Source organism: Letharia columbiana, assembly GCF_014066305.1.
Source record: "Letharia columbiana isolate WasteWater2 chromosome Unknown Sc0000018_s1, whole genome shotgun sequence".
NCBI classification, from domain to species: domain Eukaryota; kingdom Fungi; phylum Ascomycota; class Lecanoromycetes; order Lecanorales; family Parmeliaceae; genus Letharia; species Letharia columbiana.
In genome coordinates, this window is record NW_023501059.1 from 279,452 (window position 1) to 294,836 (window position 15,385).

A 15,385-nucleotide genomic window follows, 5' to 3' on the forward strand; every position below is an offset into this window, starting at 1 on the left:
GAGCGAGCGAAGAAAGACTATATCTAAACCAGATATACAGCAAATTTGGCAGGTTGCTAGGCTTTGAGTGGGAGGTAACCGCTATACACACCCATTTCTTTACACGTACGCTCCCTTGAATGAGAGTAGTCCTTTGCAATGCCGGCTTCGATTTCAAGGGAATGGCGGTTCTTACATACCGTTTCGTCAATTTTTCCCTGCTCCATAAACCATTGTATGAGTGACTTCTAAAACGTCCAACGAGCCTAAAAAATACTTGGGCTCTAATACCTTGCACATATACTACATCCAGCCTCTAAGCATGGTGCCTGCTATGTCTCCCTGGAGCAGGTTCTTTCGCGACGGACGCACTCTGTGGGTGGCAAAATATCCCGAGTAAGGTGCTATCGGGACAAGTTCCCGATTATGGAATTGCACCCTGGTGAAAGGTGTGGAGAACTGAAGCAGGTTGACAGGTGCCACAACTTTTTGCCAACATACTTGTCTTGGAAGACCGAATCTATAAGACCTTGGCTTTTTTTCCTTCTTCAACAGCAGTCAGCCAAGATTCCTTAGTCTCGTGGGACTTTTCTATGCATACTACAGACTCGAGTGGACTCTGATTCCAAAACCTTTGATGGTTGGAATAGACTGAGGCTTCAGTAACTGCTGGGACACTCCAAAAAACACAGAAAATGTACATCAGCTAGCTTAAGTGCTCATTTATGTGCATCAAAGCAGACCCCAGAGTCATCTGAACTTGACTCACCATTGCTTGTCAGAACAGGCCCAGATATTGATATGACTAAGCAGCAAGTGTTTCCATTCGTTGACCTTACTTTGAAAATTATACCGTCTCTACACGTAAGTCGACCGACTGTCGTTCAACTTGACGGCGGGTCGTGTAAATAAGCGCTTGCCGCCCGTAGATAGCAGTGAGGTCTATCAACGAGCTTTTTGTGGGTTTTAAAATGAATATTTCCCTTGCCATATAGACTGTCGCGCCTATCAGCAAACTACTTAAAGTAGAGAAACGAGGTGTCACTCCTCTCTTTTGTAGTCCTTATAACCTTAGCGCTAATACCCGCCCGTCCCTTCCCGTCTTTAGGGCGACTGAAGAGTGAAGTGATGAAGACCAAGCTTGTTTAGACAGCATGACATTGTGGCAAAATAATATATGCAGGCTCGTCTAGAAGCTTGACTGGATGGATCAGCCTAAGATTGACGGAGAAAGAAAGTACTAGGCAAAACGGCTTCTTGCATAGCGGCCACAAAATTTCTTAACCCTGGATCTACATCGTCCTGCGTTCTGCTGCAAAAGCAATGCCTTATGCTACAGCTTGACTGAAATCTTGGCGAGAAGCAGGCTTATCTTCTAGTCTACACAACATTAATCCAACGCGATTTTGGAGCCGCCTATCAAATCCTAACCGCTGATTCTGAGTCCCTCATCATCAAGGCACGACAACATGGTTACACAAATCTTGAGGTTCATACGGTAAGAGCATCGGGCGAAAGTTATGCATAAGCGGAAATTTGGTGGGTCGGAAAACTGAAGGTTCTAAGTCGAAAACCAGAGTCAGAATTGAATTTCATTTGTCCCACAGAATAGACGGCGCAATCATCTAAGTTGGCCTTGCAAAATATGGGACTCATTCCGTCTTTGAGTGCTGTGCTTGATAATCAATCTGCGTCAGATGTATTGCAGTCCATACTTTACAGCGTGCCAGCAGCGTCTGACACCTTACCGGGGATGACCCCGGTAATGCGCCAGCCCAGGTCCACTTGTATGACCCTAGTGATAACATCATACAGTAGGCCAGGTATTTGTGGTCTTATTTTGGGTCGCAATCTCCGAGACGGGGAGAGGGAGATCCATGACGGGGAAAGAGCCCGAAAGCAAGTGCCGGGCTGCATGGAATACATCAACCAATAGACGTTCACCCTGAGACAGCGAGAAATTGGCTTTTAAGCGCCCCCCCCCCGGAAAGTAGTGATCATCGTACGTATACCCCCTTCTCTGATACATGGATATGCTCTCAGATCTTGCTAGTGTCCGCAATCACGGCTCACGTCGAAGAAATTTTCTCACATCCTTCCCGATCAAAGCAGTCGAATCCGTTCTGCAGATTTGCCACAAAACAAAGCGACTTTGATCTGCATTGCACAAAACTCCTCACAACCTTAAGTTTTGAAGTGGTCGGACCCGTCTTCTGCAGCAGTGTCTTAGTGAAACAGTATACTTCACACTATGTTTTAGCATACACCCAAAAATGCCTCACGCCTTTGCAGATGTCCGAGGACTCATATACCGGGGGAAGTCTCTCGCCAAGCAAAAGAATAATCAGGTGTGCTATGGCAATCCGGACAAGGCTGAGTATTACTCTGCGCGTTCTCTGCTTCTTCTATTCGGCTCCGCGGTCTTTTAGCCGCGCTACTTTTACCGGCTTACCTTATCATACAAATGAATCTTAAGTAGGCCACCCTCTCCAGAAGAACTCAATGTAAGGTAGAAGTGCATCGTTTTAAGCGTCTAACCGCTTAGCGAATAGCGGGTTGGACTGTGGCACAAGCCATTATCTGTAGCTGTGTTAGTGTATCTGATAGTGGGAGAACAGGGATGATGTTTTACATAGAGTAACATCGGTAGCAAAATAGCAAGTGAGGGCGCTTTCAGTAAACGTCTGACAAACAAGCACTGAACAAAGGAGACGTCTCCAGGCAGTCCTAGCAAACATAGCTTCAAACATACATCTCCAGTACGCCAAAGATATAACTTTTTTGGTCACCTTGTTCGACTCTCAAAGTGTGTCCCACACTCCTGCACTCTCACTCTGAAAGGTTGCGTTTTTTTTGACCGGTGCTGAAGGCTTTTAATGATTCTCGCACAGGCAGCCACGGCTCTCTACTTGCCCCCCGCAACACACAGCACCAGCTGTAACGTCTCGTACACAGTGTATTCCACCTGTCGTCTCCTCATTCGACGCCTTATCAGTCTACCGTCGATACGGACGAGGCCTCCAAAGAAGAAGCTACCCGCGATACTCAGGTATTTCAATCAAATTGCCGGGCGGTGTAAACATTTGGTACACCCCACTTGAAGAATTTACATTGGACTAACCTATCTGCTATACTACAGGTAGCGACATCAAGATACGGCATTCCGAACTTTCTACACATAGGAAAGCCAGTCAGACACAATTGAAACTCTGTTTCCCGTCATACTTCTTCGGTGGATCCAACTTCCCCATTACATACGAGCCGAGTGGCTCCCTTCAGCCTATACTACGTCAAAGTTCTAATACTTGATACAGCCTATACTCTTCCTCTCGTCCTCTTACTCCTTGCCACATCCATCGAAGCTGCAACGTTTTTAGAAGCAGTTCGTGGAGACTGCCACTTGTTTCTGGTACCGGGCCTGAAATACAGGACTTCTACAACTCTAGAGAGGGCATTCGCCATCTATGAAGGATGATATTGAGAAAACTTCAATGGAAATTGGCACCTTCTTCCAGCACTGGCCCTGGACTACAGGGTTCCTACAATTCAGCAGAGGGCTTTCGCCCTCAATGCATGTTGAATTGGAAAAACTTCAGTGGAGACTGTCACTTTCTTTCTGGCGCCGTGTAAGACTTCTACATTATCGTCAAGGGTTCCCGCCCTCAATGCATGATGATTTGGAGAAAAACTTCGGTGGAAACTGCACTTTCTTCTGGCGTCGCGTCGATTTGTACACTTTCGTCGTGGGTTCCCGCCCTATATGCATGACTTTTGCTACATTCTCTTACATAGAGGGAGACTAGTCTATACACTTGCATGCATATCATTCAACCGCTGTGGAGGCTCTTTACCATTGTCAAGATTCTAAACCCTCTTACATTAGTGGAAATGTTTCGGAAAGCGCGCTATCCCATGCTTTGCCCTCCAGGATTTTGGTATTATGCTTCAGGCTGAGGCGGTTTTACAAAGTGCTACTACCCCTTCCGTAGATACACACTCTCGCAACTTTCATTTCGACCGATATGCCCTTAGATATGTACTACATTTGCCTGCCAAGATTAGCAAGAAGACCTATATCATTAAATTTACCCAGACCTACAATACTTCTTAACCGCCTCCACCACCTCTCCCAACCCCTTCACAACAGCCGTTGGCCTGCCCGTCTCGCCCCACACCAACCCATCCGTCCACCCAGCTCCTCCTCTATCAACCCACGCAGCCTGCATGCCCACGGCCCTAGCACCCACAACGTCAAACGGGTTCCCCGACACCAACCACATCTGTCCCATCTCTTCCTTCGTCTTCCCCTTCCCCATCTTCTCCGCAAGATGATGATACACGCGCGGATCCGGCTTGAAGCACTTTACCTGCTCCACGGTAACGATTTCCTTGAAGACACTTGCATGAGGACCCAGGTCCGGAGATGATTGCACAGAGTTAGTGACCATAGAGTTGGTGCCGTTCGAGAAGACGACGGCCGTTATTCCGGTTTCGTCGGCAATGGCTTTCAAGGCTGGGGATACGTCTGGGAACGTGGAAAGGGAGTCGTAGGCTTTCATCAATTGGCTAGTCGACTTGTCGTCGAGGGAGAGATCGAAGTCTGCCAAAGCGTGGTCAAGGGAGTTGCGGGTGATGTCGGAGAAGGGCTGGTATTGGTCTTGGGACTTATTAGCGGAAGGTCGGAAGCAACGGAAGGTATTTTTATCGGGCTGGTGTACTCATGCTGTTCAGGCGCCATGTATACTCCAATTGATACCGTCTCCACAATCCCGCGAGACTGGCCGCTTTTTCTTGTCCAAAGTGGGTGGCCAGTTCTTTCGCAATCGACTCAGTGGATAGCAGGGTGCCGTAGAGATCGAAAGCAATGACAGTGTTCACAGCCATTGTGTTCTAGTCCACTCCTTACTTTTTCTTCTTCTTGTTACAACTGCAATTGCTTAAGAGCAGAAGGTTATATTGGCCAAAAACACCGATGTCACCGTTCTGTAATCCACCGAAGTTTAACCGACACAGAGATCCTCTACACAACATGTAAGAAGGATGGATCAGTGCTGACTGCCTGGAAACGACGATGCCAGCCCATGCTCTGGGACGTACGTGAGTAGCAGTAAGCATTTTTGAGTGCAGTTGAATGATTTTCTAAAGAAACAACGACTCAGTTCCCCAGACTATTCATGTCGGACTCTTCTAGAAAGACGTACCGGACAATACACCTTATGCAACGAACTCACAATATGAAGGGACTTCTTACCATCCCACGGCAAGACATCTCCTGATGGCTATCGTTTCGCATCAGTCCAGGCGCTCTCAAGTGCCAAAGATCGTGGCGAACTCCCCCATGGAATTCCGCACTTTCGTCTTCTGCGGCCTGTTTTCCGCCTATGTGCCAGACCGGAGTGTCACGTTGGATGTTCATTGGCAGGCTTCTCTCTAAAGGTCAGCCGTTGCCCACTGTCGGAGCAGGAAGCGCTGAGAGCCCTCTGGCTACATACCACGTGGAGATGCATCCTTTGTATCGAGCAGTCGGCAGGGGTTTGACAGTCAAGCCGCCCGATAGTCGGACTGGTCCGTCCAGAGGCCTGGATCAGTCCAGAATGAAGCTATCTATACAATCTACAGTCGGTCCAAATGCTAGACAGTCCAAGTGAGTCTGGACTAGTCCAAGTATAGAGCGCCTTGCGACCGTTTTATTTGGACAAAATGTAGGGTGAGGAAGTTGTTCAACGCTACCACCACGATACCATGACTGCGAGGCTGGCTTCGTGGGTGGATGAGAAGAAGGGTGTCGTTACTAATGCTGCGTAACAGGAGGGAAGGCCAACTCTGACTGGCGCAGCAAACGGAAGGGGGAATGGATGGAACGCACGATCGTGCTCACTGGGGAATTTGTGGGTGCTCTGGGCTTTGTCCTGTGTGCTTAATTTGAGGACGAAGAAGATCATATGGACGCCACATGACCACCGCGCAGCGCAGAGGTGAGCCAGTCTTACCGAGTTTACTTACAGCGGCCCAGTGTCAAGGATCGCAGACAATAACGAGCGTCTGTTGACGCACATTGACGACTCCCACACGACCAGCGGCGGCCTACAAATACAATAATATCCAGAATAAGTTCGAAATGACAGACAGATACATGATCGTCAGCGCCTGAGAAGAATTCTGCTCGCTGTGTAGAAGGGCAGTATCCAGATGGCGCAGGATTACATCCACGATTTGGACTAAGGGCGATCAATCTGCCGACGTGACCTGCAGAATTCGGCCGAGTATATGTCAAGTGGCAGTATTCTGCAAACAACAAAGGGTTCGAACCACTCAGCTCCTTGGGCCGGTGGGCTAGACGGATGGAAGGATGGAAGATGAGGATACACAGGCTTATGTCACTGAAAGGGTACCGACGATGGGGTACGGAGTGGTTGGAAGCGCTGTCAGCTGGGCTAGTCCTAAAATTGTAGAGGTGAGCCTGCGAGAGCTGAAGAGAGGTAGGTTGGAGAGGCAGTGTGCTTTGGCAGGGGATGGAGGGGATCCATTGAAAGTTTTCAGGAATATTTAGAGGTAAGACCTCATCATTTGACACATGGATGGCTATCTGCTAGTCAAATGGCTCAAGTATCTCGATGCGCATGGGCTCCGGATCCTCGACTTATATCTATAATTCACCCTTCGGTAGACTTTCGAATCGGATCCTAATCACAGGCATACCCATGTTGTCATCAACTGACTCCGTCCCCTACCGCAATCCATTCCTCTCGGATACCAGCGTGCTGTTGCTGTATGCAAGATGAAGGGTCGCCAACTCCTCATCCAACGTACTGTACGTTCCATCTCGTTCACGCCTACTCTTTTGGGGACTTCCCGTTGCCGCGGATTCCGAACACCACAGACCGCTATTTTCACCTCTCGCCCGTAATTGTGGTATAGCATCGCGGACCTTTCTGGTGAAAAGTTGGAGGACGGGTTGAACAGTTGGTAGGCATGCACAGATGATACCAAGTCTGATTCCGACACTGGACCAAATCATTGAAGCGTTGGTACCATCTGATTATGTGTCAGCTAGCGGAGATTATTGAACCGAAATCCAGACCGCAAAAAGTCCAATTCCAGCATTCATTACTCACATGAAGAATCGGTAAGACTGACGTTGGCGACAGTGTACACCCGAGCAATACTTGCCCCGCAGATACTAGGTGGGCGATGAATGTGAGCATACGCATACTGCAGCAATGAGATGTTCAAATGATACCTACAAGCCTCCAAGTAGGAAGATAACACTTAAGCCGACCTTGCGCCTTGCCGAGAGCTGCAGATGATGGAGAGTGGTAGCACAACAATCCAAAAATCGAGAGCCACGTTGAAAGCAGAGGTCGAGACGTAGTAGGTATTGTCGTTGTCGCAGTAACGTCCAACGTCAGGTGCACCAACCACCAGCGGATTCCACGTATCATCGATTGGACGACATCGGAAGATTGCTGGGAGGGCCGAAGCGATAAGCCATGCCACGACGAGGGCTTGTGTGGTGTACAAGAGCTTCTGAAAGCCTTGGTGAGTCCCGGGGGTCCCGAAGAGGCGGAGATAGAAGAAGAGGACTGATATTTTGGTGATACTGAGGATGACGAGGTACGGGAAATTGCCAGCATAGAGATTACGTTTGAGGAAGGTGAGCATCGTACACCAGAGGGTATACGGGTCTGGAGGTACCTTGAGTAGATTTTCTAACTTGATCAGTGAGACAGAATCGGAATGTCTTCCCATTCCATTGTGTACCACTGACTTAGATTAGCGAGAATACCGGAGAACGTGGGTGATAAACGCAGTGGACTACTTAGCATGACTCCGGCGTAGTATGAGTAAGAGACCAGCTGGTGTTTTTCTAAGCAAGCGTAACCCTGATATGTGATGCCAATGGGTCAGGCCTACCAAACTGATTGCGATGAATGCATCGTCCCACCATAATCTCGCTGCAGAGAGTCGCCGGGAGATGAGACGTAGATTCACCAGAGGTGAAGAAAATATGATCAAAGCTACACTGCCAACCAGCAATGCCGAACGACCGCTGTAATGCATACTGTCGAGCTATGAAGTTGTGTATTGTCATCAGCGAAGAGGACTCAGGCTTTCGCAGACTGCGAGACCCTTTGCTGTGGGCCATTGGAAAATCGGCCGGAACACTGGCCAATGGTATGCTTTCACTCGGTGATCGGAGCCATAAGATTACACCAATCAAGCGTTTGACAAATTCCACACCTCAATCGCCATGTCAACGAGACGACGAGATACTGCGGTACTTCTAACGCGCATCAAAAAGAGCATCATTCTACGTTAACACCTTGAATTCTCGACTCACCCAATCATACATTGTTTCATATTCAGCCCTACTTGGTATATCACTCTCGAAACCTCGTTTAGAGTCTTCGCATCGGGCTTTGTGTCCTACAAGTCAGTTGAGTTCTCGTAGCCATTGGACATGAAGAACTCCACAATCCAGCATATACTCCCACAACCCTAGCCTAAATTCCTTATGCTTATGCCAAAGAGTAGTGTACTAGATCTTCTGGCGAGACGTTGCCTCAAATAACCAGACTATTGTTGCCTTTGACTCGTGTTTCGCCCTACTCGCCAGGTCCTCTCTGGGCTTGTGCTACTACATAAGTTAAGAACCCGGAGGCGCTTACAGATGCCATGCTAGCGCATCAACGAATCTACCTTAGACAGCGGTACCAAGCAACAACACCCACCAACCTTCCTGATGATCAAACGTTGCGAATGCATCATGGTCCAACATCCAACCTGGCATGTCCTCCAAGGTCCCAATGAACCGCTTATGACGATGCTCTGGCGACACAAAATCAATGCCATGGGAAACAATACTGAGTAAAAACAAAGGCTGCCCATGCGACAGTCAAGAATGCGAGAGAAGTCTTGTCTCGAGAAGTTGTTGAGGATTTGGCCAGTTAGATCAAGTGATGATGTTCTACTCATGCTCATTCTGAGGAGATAGCTTGATCGCAGGGGGTTTTGCGAACCTTTTCAAGTCTTGTGAATTATACGCGCATGGGTATATTCCAAAATTCTCAGTGGCATTTTTCAAAGGAATAGAGGTCCCAACGCTTTGAGAGCTCGTATTGAGCATCCGTGGTTCTTTCAGGCCTTCGAATAACAGTACGGGCTCACTACTCAAGTTTACCGTTGACTATCTACCGTTGATCTCTTGCCCTATTGACAATGTCAGCCTTACGTCTCAACTTTTCGCCCGGCCATTCATCCTACTTCACAATCGCAAGGTCCGAGGCAGAACGAGTGAATGTGACGAATTTTCCTATTAACGGAAATCGCAACAATGGCACTGAGTACTCACCCCTATTCATTGCAGACTTTCGATCCTTTCAATTGAATGTTCCTATTGTCAACTTCCAGCCACCAGCAGGTGACGGGTATAAATATAAGCTGAGTCCTCGTTCCGAACTTCCTTCCTTTCTTCAACAACATCATCCACTGCTTAAACATACATTCCTGCACCACATACATCTACATCATCTCGACTCCTCATCTGCTCAACCTTACATTCGCTGGACGAATCCCCACTCACCACACACCGTCCCACACTTTCCCACCAACCTCATCAATCGAGATGCCTCGCACGAAAATGGTCATCACAAAGTCCCGCCCAGCCCTCCGCTCCGCACCGATCCCCGGAGCTGGCGTTGTTCGAAAGTCCAAACGTGAGTCCTCCGACCACCCTTTCATTCTGCAGCACTGCTGACGGGAAGACAGACACCATGAACAACAACACCACCATCTTCCGCCTCCTCAAAGTACCCAAGTACGCCAAGCGTACGGTCGCAACCATGTGCGAGAAGAAGAACGAGACGCTGATGGAGGAGCTCGGCCGGTTGAAGAAGGATTGGATGCAGCAGGAGACGGAGATTGAGTGGTTGAAGAAGGAGTTGGAGAGGGCGAAGGGGGAGTTGAAGGCTATCAAAGGGAGGGATAGCAAGGAGACGGGCTATGAGACGATGCATGGGTGGAGCAAGGGCTTGTCTCGGACCGACGAAGAGGATCTGGAGGCCTTGTGGGCATGTTATGGTGGACGATAGCTGGAGCGTGTCATCAGCCTCTTCGATACTGTACACCGACGGCGTTGAATAGGATGTTCTCATTTCAAAGCGGTCCACAACCCCATCACAGTTCCAACCAACGGCATCATCATCCTCATCAAATTCCAAAACCACCACCTCTTCACCAATTCCCTGACCTCCTTCTCCTCCAACCCCTTCGCCTCCGTCTTCTTAGCCATCAGCACATTACTCCCTCCATCAACCCCTCCCTCCGCAATCAGCGTCGCGTTGATATCATCCAGCGTAAGCTTGGTGAACGGCACGATCCCCACCGTACACAGCGCGGAAAAGGCGTAGACCATCCAATCCGCCGAATCCGAGCCGTAGGAATCATACGCGACGTAGCCAAGGCTCAGGCAGGATGTCACAGCGAATGGCGGGCCGTAGGCGATACCCACGTCGTAGATGGTCCGCCATTGGCGCAGGAGCAGATCTCGCGGGGAGAGCAGAATGGCGGGGATGGCTTGCACGGTTATGGCGAAGCCGGCACCTGCGAGGATACTAGCATGTCAGCGATTGTGCACTACAGAAGTAGTTTGGAAAATGGGGATAGCTTGGAGGAGAATAACTAGGAATCTTACCAAGTAGCGTGGCCGATGCGCCCAAGCCCAGGGTTTGCGCTGTGCGGAGTACAAGAGTCCTCTCCATTGTGATGGCTGTGTGGTAGAAGTACAAGGGACTGAATGCCTGTGGCTTGACAATTCTTGCTTCACAACGCAATGGCGAGCGGGCACTTTATATATTCCTGAGGGTCTCGGGTTGCGGAATCGCGCCGAGTCCGTCAAGGACTCAAGGTCGCTCGCTTCCGATAATGAGAATCTGCTGCCCGGAAGCCCGAACAATATTATATCAACGGGATTTGGGCACCTATAGTTCAGAGGCGGCTCGTTTGCTTCACAAGTGCCAACTCTTCGCCCTTAATTCTTCGGCCGAACCCGGAAGGCACGGTGTGGGCACTGGACATACTGTAGTTTCAGTTAGGGATGACTTTTTGCTGGTAGCTCCCGTTACTCGTAGTACCACCCTAGTTTCAGGGCCAGCAGCAACGGGAAGGCAGAGCTTGAGCTCTGTTGCGCAGAATTAGCCTCGTCGAGAAGATACCTTGTACGTACCTCACTCATTAACGTCGCTGGCCTATGAAGCTTTGTGGTGGTGGATGGGCAAGGATTGGAGAGGAATTTACTTTGTTCTGAGCAGCCAAAAGTAAGATTTCCCAGCCCTAGCCCTAGACCTTCCTAGTTGAGTTGGTCTCGGAGAAGATCATCCCTGTTCGCCGATCCTTAACACTTTTCTTACCTCTCGCGCTCTTCTCGAGCAGACTTTTCCGCAATTGCCACAGGATGAGAAGTCAAGCCTTGAAGGTATTTCGACTGCTGCGCGCGTGTATACCTTTCCCAGTGCTAATGGTGTTTAGATTCCAGTCACCAACGATGTCTGCATCTTCTGTCTCACACGCATACAGTTTGCATCAGTCCATGCTCTCAGGAGATCTCAACGTCGATTTGTTAGCTCTACTCGAGCCTTCCAAAGGCCGCCTGCCATTGCGGTAGCACAGAAAGAAGAGGATGGAACTCAAGACTCGGACTTAGCCAGAAGGAGCCAGCCACCACGACCTTTCGGTGGCGGTTGGGCCAGGACTAGACCGGCAGCACCAAGCGACTTGACACCAGAAGAGAAGGCATTGAGGAATGCACTGCAAAATAATCTTACAAGAGAACCACCACAACTTGAAGAGAAAGAGACTACGCAAGAGCCTCGTATCCGTAGACATACAGCTAGGGGACGTACGCTACAAGCACCACCACAAGTTGAAGAGAACGAAACTACGCAAGGGTCTCGTGTCCTTCAACATGTAGGTAGGGGATATTCGCTACAAAGACCACCACCACCCGAATCGCACACGCCACGAAAGCCGAGATTTGGTGGTTGGGCCAAAAGTGGAATTACAACCGAATTGACCTCGGAAGAGCAGGCCTTGCGACAAAGCTTCCAGAGAGAAGCTGCTCCTGAGCCTCGTCTCCCTGTCCATCGGATCAGTCATTCACCGCATACATCTTCTGTCCCAGGATACCCGTCGAGACAGGAGTTACAAGCGAGAAGAGATGCCCCTTTGGAGGAGACTGCGCGTACTTTCCCAATTCAGACCTCTGGTACCCAACGACAGGGTACGCAGGAGAACACAAATAATGAGGGGTTACTTGGATATCGTCAAACCCGCGATGCCCAGCTTAATTACCATATCTCCCAGTCCACAGCAAAGCCGAAATTTCGGCAGGGAGATTGGTACTGTCCTTCCTGTGCACAACACAATCCTGAGAGGGACCGAAAGTGCCCTACTTGTCAGACTGTGAAGCCTTTTATGGCAAATTGGCAATGTCAAGAGTGTGGGAAAACCAATCCTCCAAAGTATCACTTTTGCTATAGTTGCCAGACCCCAATTGCTTCTACCACTGCGCAAGGGCCAACGGACCACGTCAAGCATTGGAAACATGTAAGACGACCAGGATATGATGCCTCTCCCGGGCATTCGCCGCCAGAGCAATCTCCCACCCAAGAGCGCTCCGCAGACACCCGAGCAATTGCCAGGGCAAGTGCAATCGAACGAGAAAAAATGGAGCGCATGGAGAAGACGAAAGGTGGCGAATTTGTCGGTCTTGGGGGCCAATATGAGACTGCTACATCCGAAGCCATGAAATATTCCCATTGGTCTCTTGAGCCTGATGGATCTGAAGCGCAGCATGTTAAACCCACTACGGCCGATGCGCCCGACACGTCGACGACTGGGAGCCATTTGGTAAACTGGCGAGCTCAATCGGCAACGAAACCGCAAGTGAATGGAGTGCAGGGCATCACAGACAAGAGGTCTGGTCAGGAGGTTGCGGGTAGACTCTCGGAAGATCGATCAAAAGTAGCAAAGTTCACAGGCGGTTGGAAGCGATGGGAACCCCCCTCGGCAGGAAGCCAGCCTCCCCTTGAAGAGTCTTCTGAACGCGGTCATCTTGGTCAAGCTGATAGACCGTCTCAACCATCGTCCTTTGAGCTCGCGCGCGAGCAGAATGCGAGAAAACCCGAGTTTTCTGCATTAGAGAGAGAAAGGCGTACTAGACATGAACCGCGGGGACGAGATATTGCAAGGCACTCATTGTACGAAAGCACATCTATGCCTCATGTTAGAGGTGGTGACCGTGATAAACTGCGAAAGAGTAAGAAGGTGGTTTCGACCTACGACGATGCCGATGAAGATGATGAAGATCGTGCAGCCCGACGAATGGGACGCAAAGAGCAACGAAAGAAAGCCAGGGCTATACAGAGGGCGACAGCCCCAGCGACGCCCATCTACCTACCCGAATTCATCAGCGTTTCCAACCTTGCTGGCATCTTGAAGGTCAGGGTCGACGACTTCATTCACAAGATGAAAGCTCTTGGCTTTGAGGAGACCAATAACGACCACGTCCTTGATGCAGAGACTGCTGGACTTGTAGCAGCCGAGTTCAATTTCGAGCCGATAGTCGAGCAAGCTGAGAATCAAGATCTGCTTCCTAGACCGCCTGCGGAGGACACGTCAGTGTTGCCTCCTCGTCCTCCTGTGGTCACCATTATGGGACATGTGGATCATGGGAAGACCACGCTTCTAGACTACCTCCGAAAGTCATCAGTAGCAGCATCCGAGCATGGTGGGATCACCCAACACATTGGTGCCTTCTCCGTGCCCATGCCTGGCGGACGGCTTGTCACATTCTTGGATACACCAGGTCATGAAGCATTCCTCAGCATGCGTCAGCGAGGTGCGAATGTTACAGACATCGTCATTTTGGTTGTCGCCGCGGACGACAGTGTAAAGCCTCAAACCATCGAAGCCATCAGACACGCTCAAACGGCCAAAGTTCCAATGATCGTAGCGGTCAACAAAATTGACAAAGAAGATTCCAACGTTGAGCGAGTCAAGCAAGATCTGGCTAGATATGGTGTTGAGATTGAAGACTACGGAGGAGACACCCAAGTCGTCTGCGTCAGTGGCAAGACCGGTCAAGGCATGGAAGAGCTAGAAGATGCCGCTGTTGCCCTTGCAGACATTCTTGACATGCGCTCTGAGACTGATGGTCAGGCTGAAGGTTGGGTACTTGAAGCTACTACTAAAAAAGCTGGCCGTGTTGCTACTGTGCTTGTCAGACGTGGTACCCTCAGACCAGGCGATATCATTGTCGCCGGCACTTCCTGGGCTAGAGTTCGGAGTCTACGAAACGAAGCGAGCGTCATGCTCAAGTCTGCAGGGCCTGGCACACCCGTTGAAATTGATGGCTGGCGCGAGCAACCTGCCGCGGGCGATGAAGTTCTCCAAGCACCTGACGAACAAGGAGCTAAAGCCGTGATCGATTATCGCCTTGAAGCCTACGAACGGACCCGAATGGCTACCGACATGGCCGCAGTGAACGAAGCTCGCCGTCTCGAGCAAGAAAAGCGGGAAGAAAAGCGGGAAGAATTGGAGAGAGCAGCCGGACTTGCTGAAACAGATCGTGATGCTGCCACCCCCACAGAAGGGCAAAGCACTCCTTCAACGCCATCGTTCCAAGAAGTCTTCTTCATCATCAAAGCCGACGTCTCTGGTTCTGTCGAAGCTGTCGCCGATGCCGTCTCCGCTCTCGGCAACAGCGAAGTGCGCCCTCACATTCTCCGCACTGGCGTCGGGCCTGTGACCGAGTTCGATGTCGATCACGCTGCCGTCGCAAAAGGCAGCATCATCTCCTTCAATACAACCGTCGATGGGAGTATACAGCGCATGGCAGAAGCTAAAAAAGTCAAGATCCTGGACCAGAGAATCATTTACAGGCTCGTCGATGACGTGAAAGCGAAGCTTAGCGAAATGCTACCGGCTATCGTTACTCAGAAGGTCTTGGGCGAGGCTGAGATTGCGCAGGTGTTTGAAATCAATACAAAGGGGAGAGTTACAGTGCCGTTTGCTGGGTGTAAAGTTAGAAATGGTGTGGTTGGGAGAAACCATAAAATCAGGGTGCTGAGGGGGAAGGAGGTTGTTTACGATGGTACGCTACTCCATGGACCCCTGTCTCACGACTTCTGTGCTAACCCAATGCAAGGCACGCTTTCTTCCCTCAAGAACGTGAAGAAAGACGTCACGGAGATGCGCAAGGGTAGTGAATGTGGTATGGGCTTTGAAAACTGGACGGAGTTCAAGCTGGGGGATCAGGTGCAGAGCTACGAAACTATGTCCGAGAAACGGACGCTGTGATCGATCTAGGGGTCGTATAGCGTAGAGTTGGCGGCGTCTTTGCATAGAA

General features: G+C 50.0%; 4 protein-coding genes across 4 annotated transcripts; 2 read left to right on the forward strand and 2 right to left on the reverse strand.

Moving 5' to 3' along the window:
• Positions 1-3,987: 3,987 nt before the first annotated feature.
• HO173_006207 (uncharacterized protein) lies at positions 3,988-4,863 on the reverse strand (the record flags this gene model as incomplete). The annotated part of the gene is made up of 3 exons (XM_037308118.1): positions 3,988-4,028; positions 4,079-4,636; positions 4,698-4,863. The coding sequence occupies 3 exons, from the start codon at positions 4,861-4,863 to the stop codon at positions 3,988-3,990; spliced, it is 765 nt and encodes a 254-aa protein (XP_037164892.1).
• A 4,756-nt stretch (positions 4,864-9,619) lies between these two features.
• On the forward strand, positions 9,620-10,070 carry HO173_006208 (uncharacterized protein; the record flags this gene model as incomplete). Its single annotated transcript, XM_037308119.1, has 2 exons — positions 9,620-9,695; positions 9,748-10,070. The coding sequence occupies 2 exons, from the start codon at positions 9,620-9,622 to the stop codon at positions 10,068-10,070; spliced, it is 399 nt and encodes a 132-aa protein (XP_037164893.1).
• Positions 10,071-10,129: 59 nt separating this feature from the next.
• On the reverse strand, positions 10,130-10,739 carry HO173_006209 (uncharacterized protein; the record flags this gene model as incomplete). Its single annotated transcript, XM_037308120.1, has 2 exons — positions 10,130-10,581; positions 10,673-10,739. 2 exons carry the CDS (start codon positions 10,737-10,739, stop codon positions 10,130-10,132), a joined length of 519 nt encoding a protein of 172 aa, XP_037164894.1.
• Positions 10,740-11,431: 692 nt separating this feature from the next.
• On the forward strand, positions 11,432-15,336 carry HO173_006210 (uncharacterized protein; the record flags this gene model as incomplete). The annotated part of the gene is made up of 3 exons (XM_037308121.1): positions 11,432-11,452; positions 11,506-15,130; positions 15,185-15,336. 3 exons carry the CDS (start codon positions 11,432-11,434, stop codon positions 15,334-15,336), a joined length of 3,798 nt encoding a protein of 1,265 aa, XP_037164895.1.
• Between the last annotated feature and the right edge of the window lie 49 nt (positions 15,337-15,385).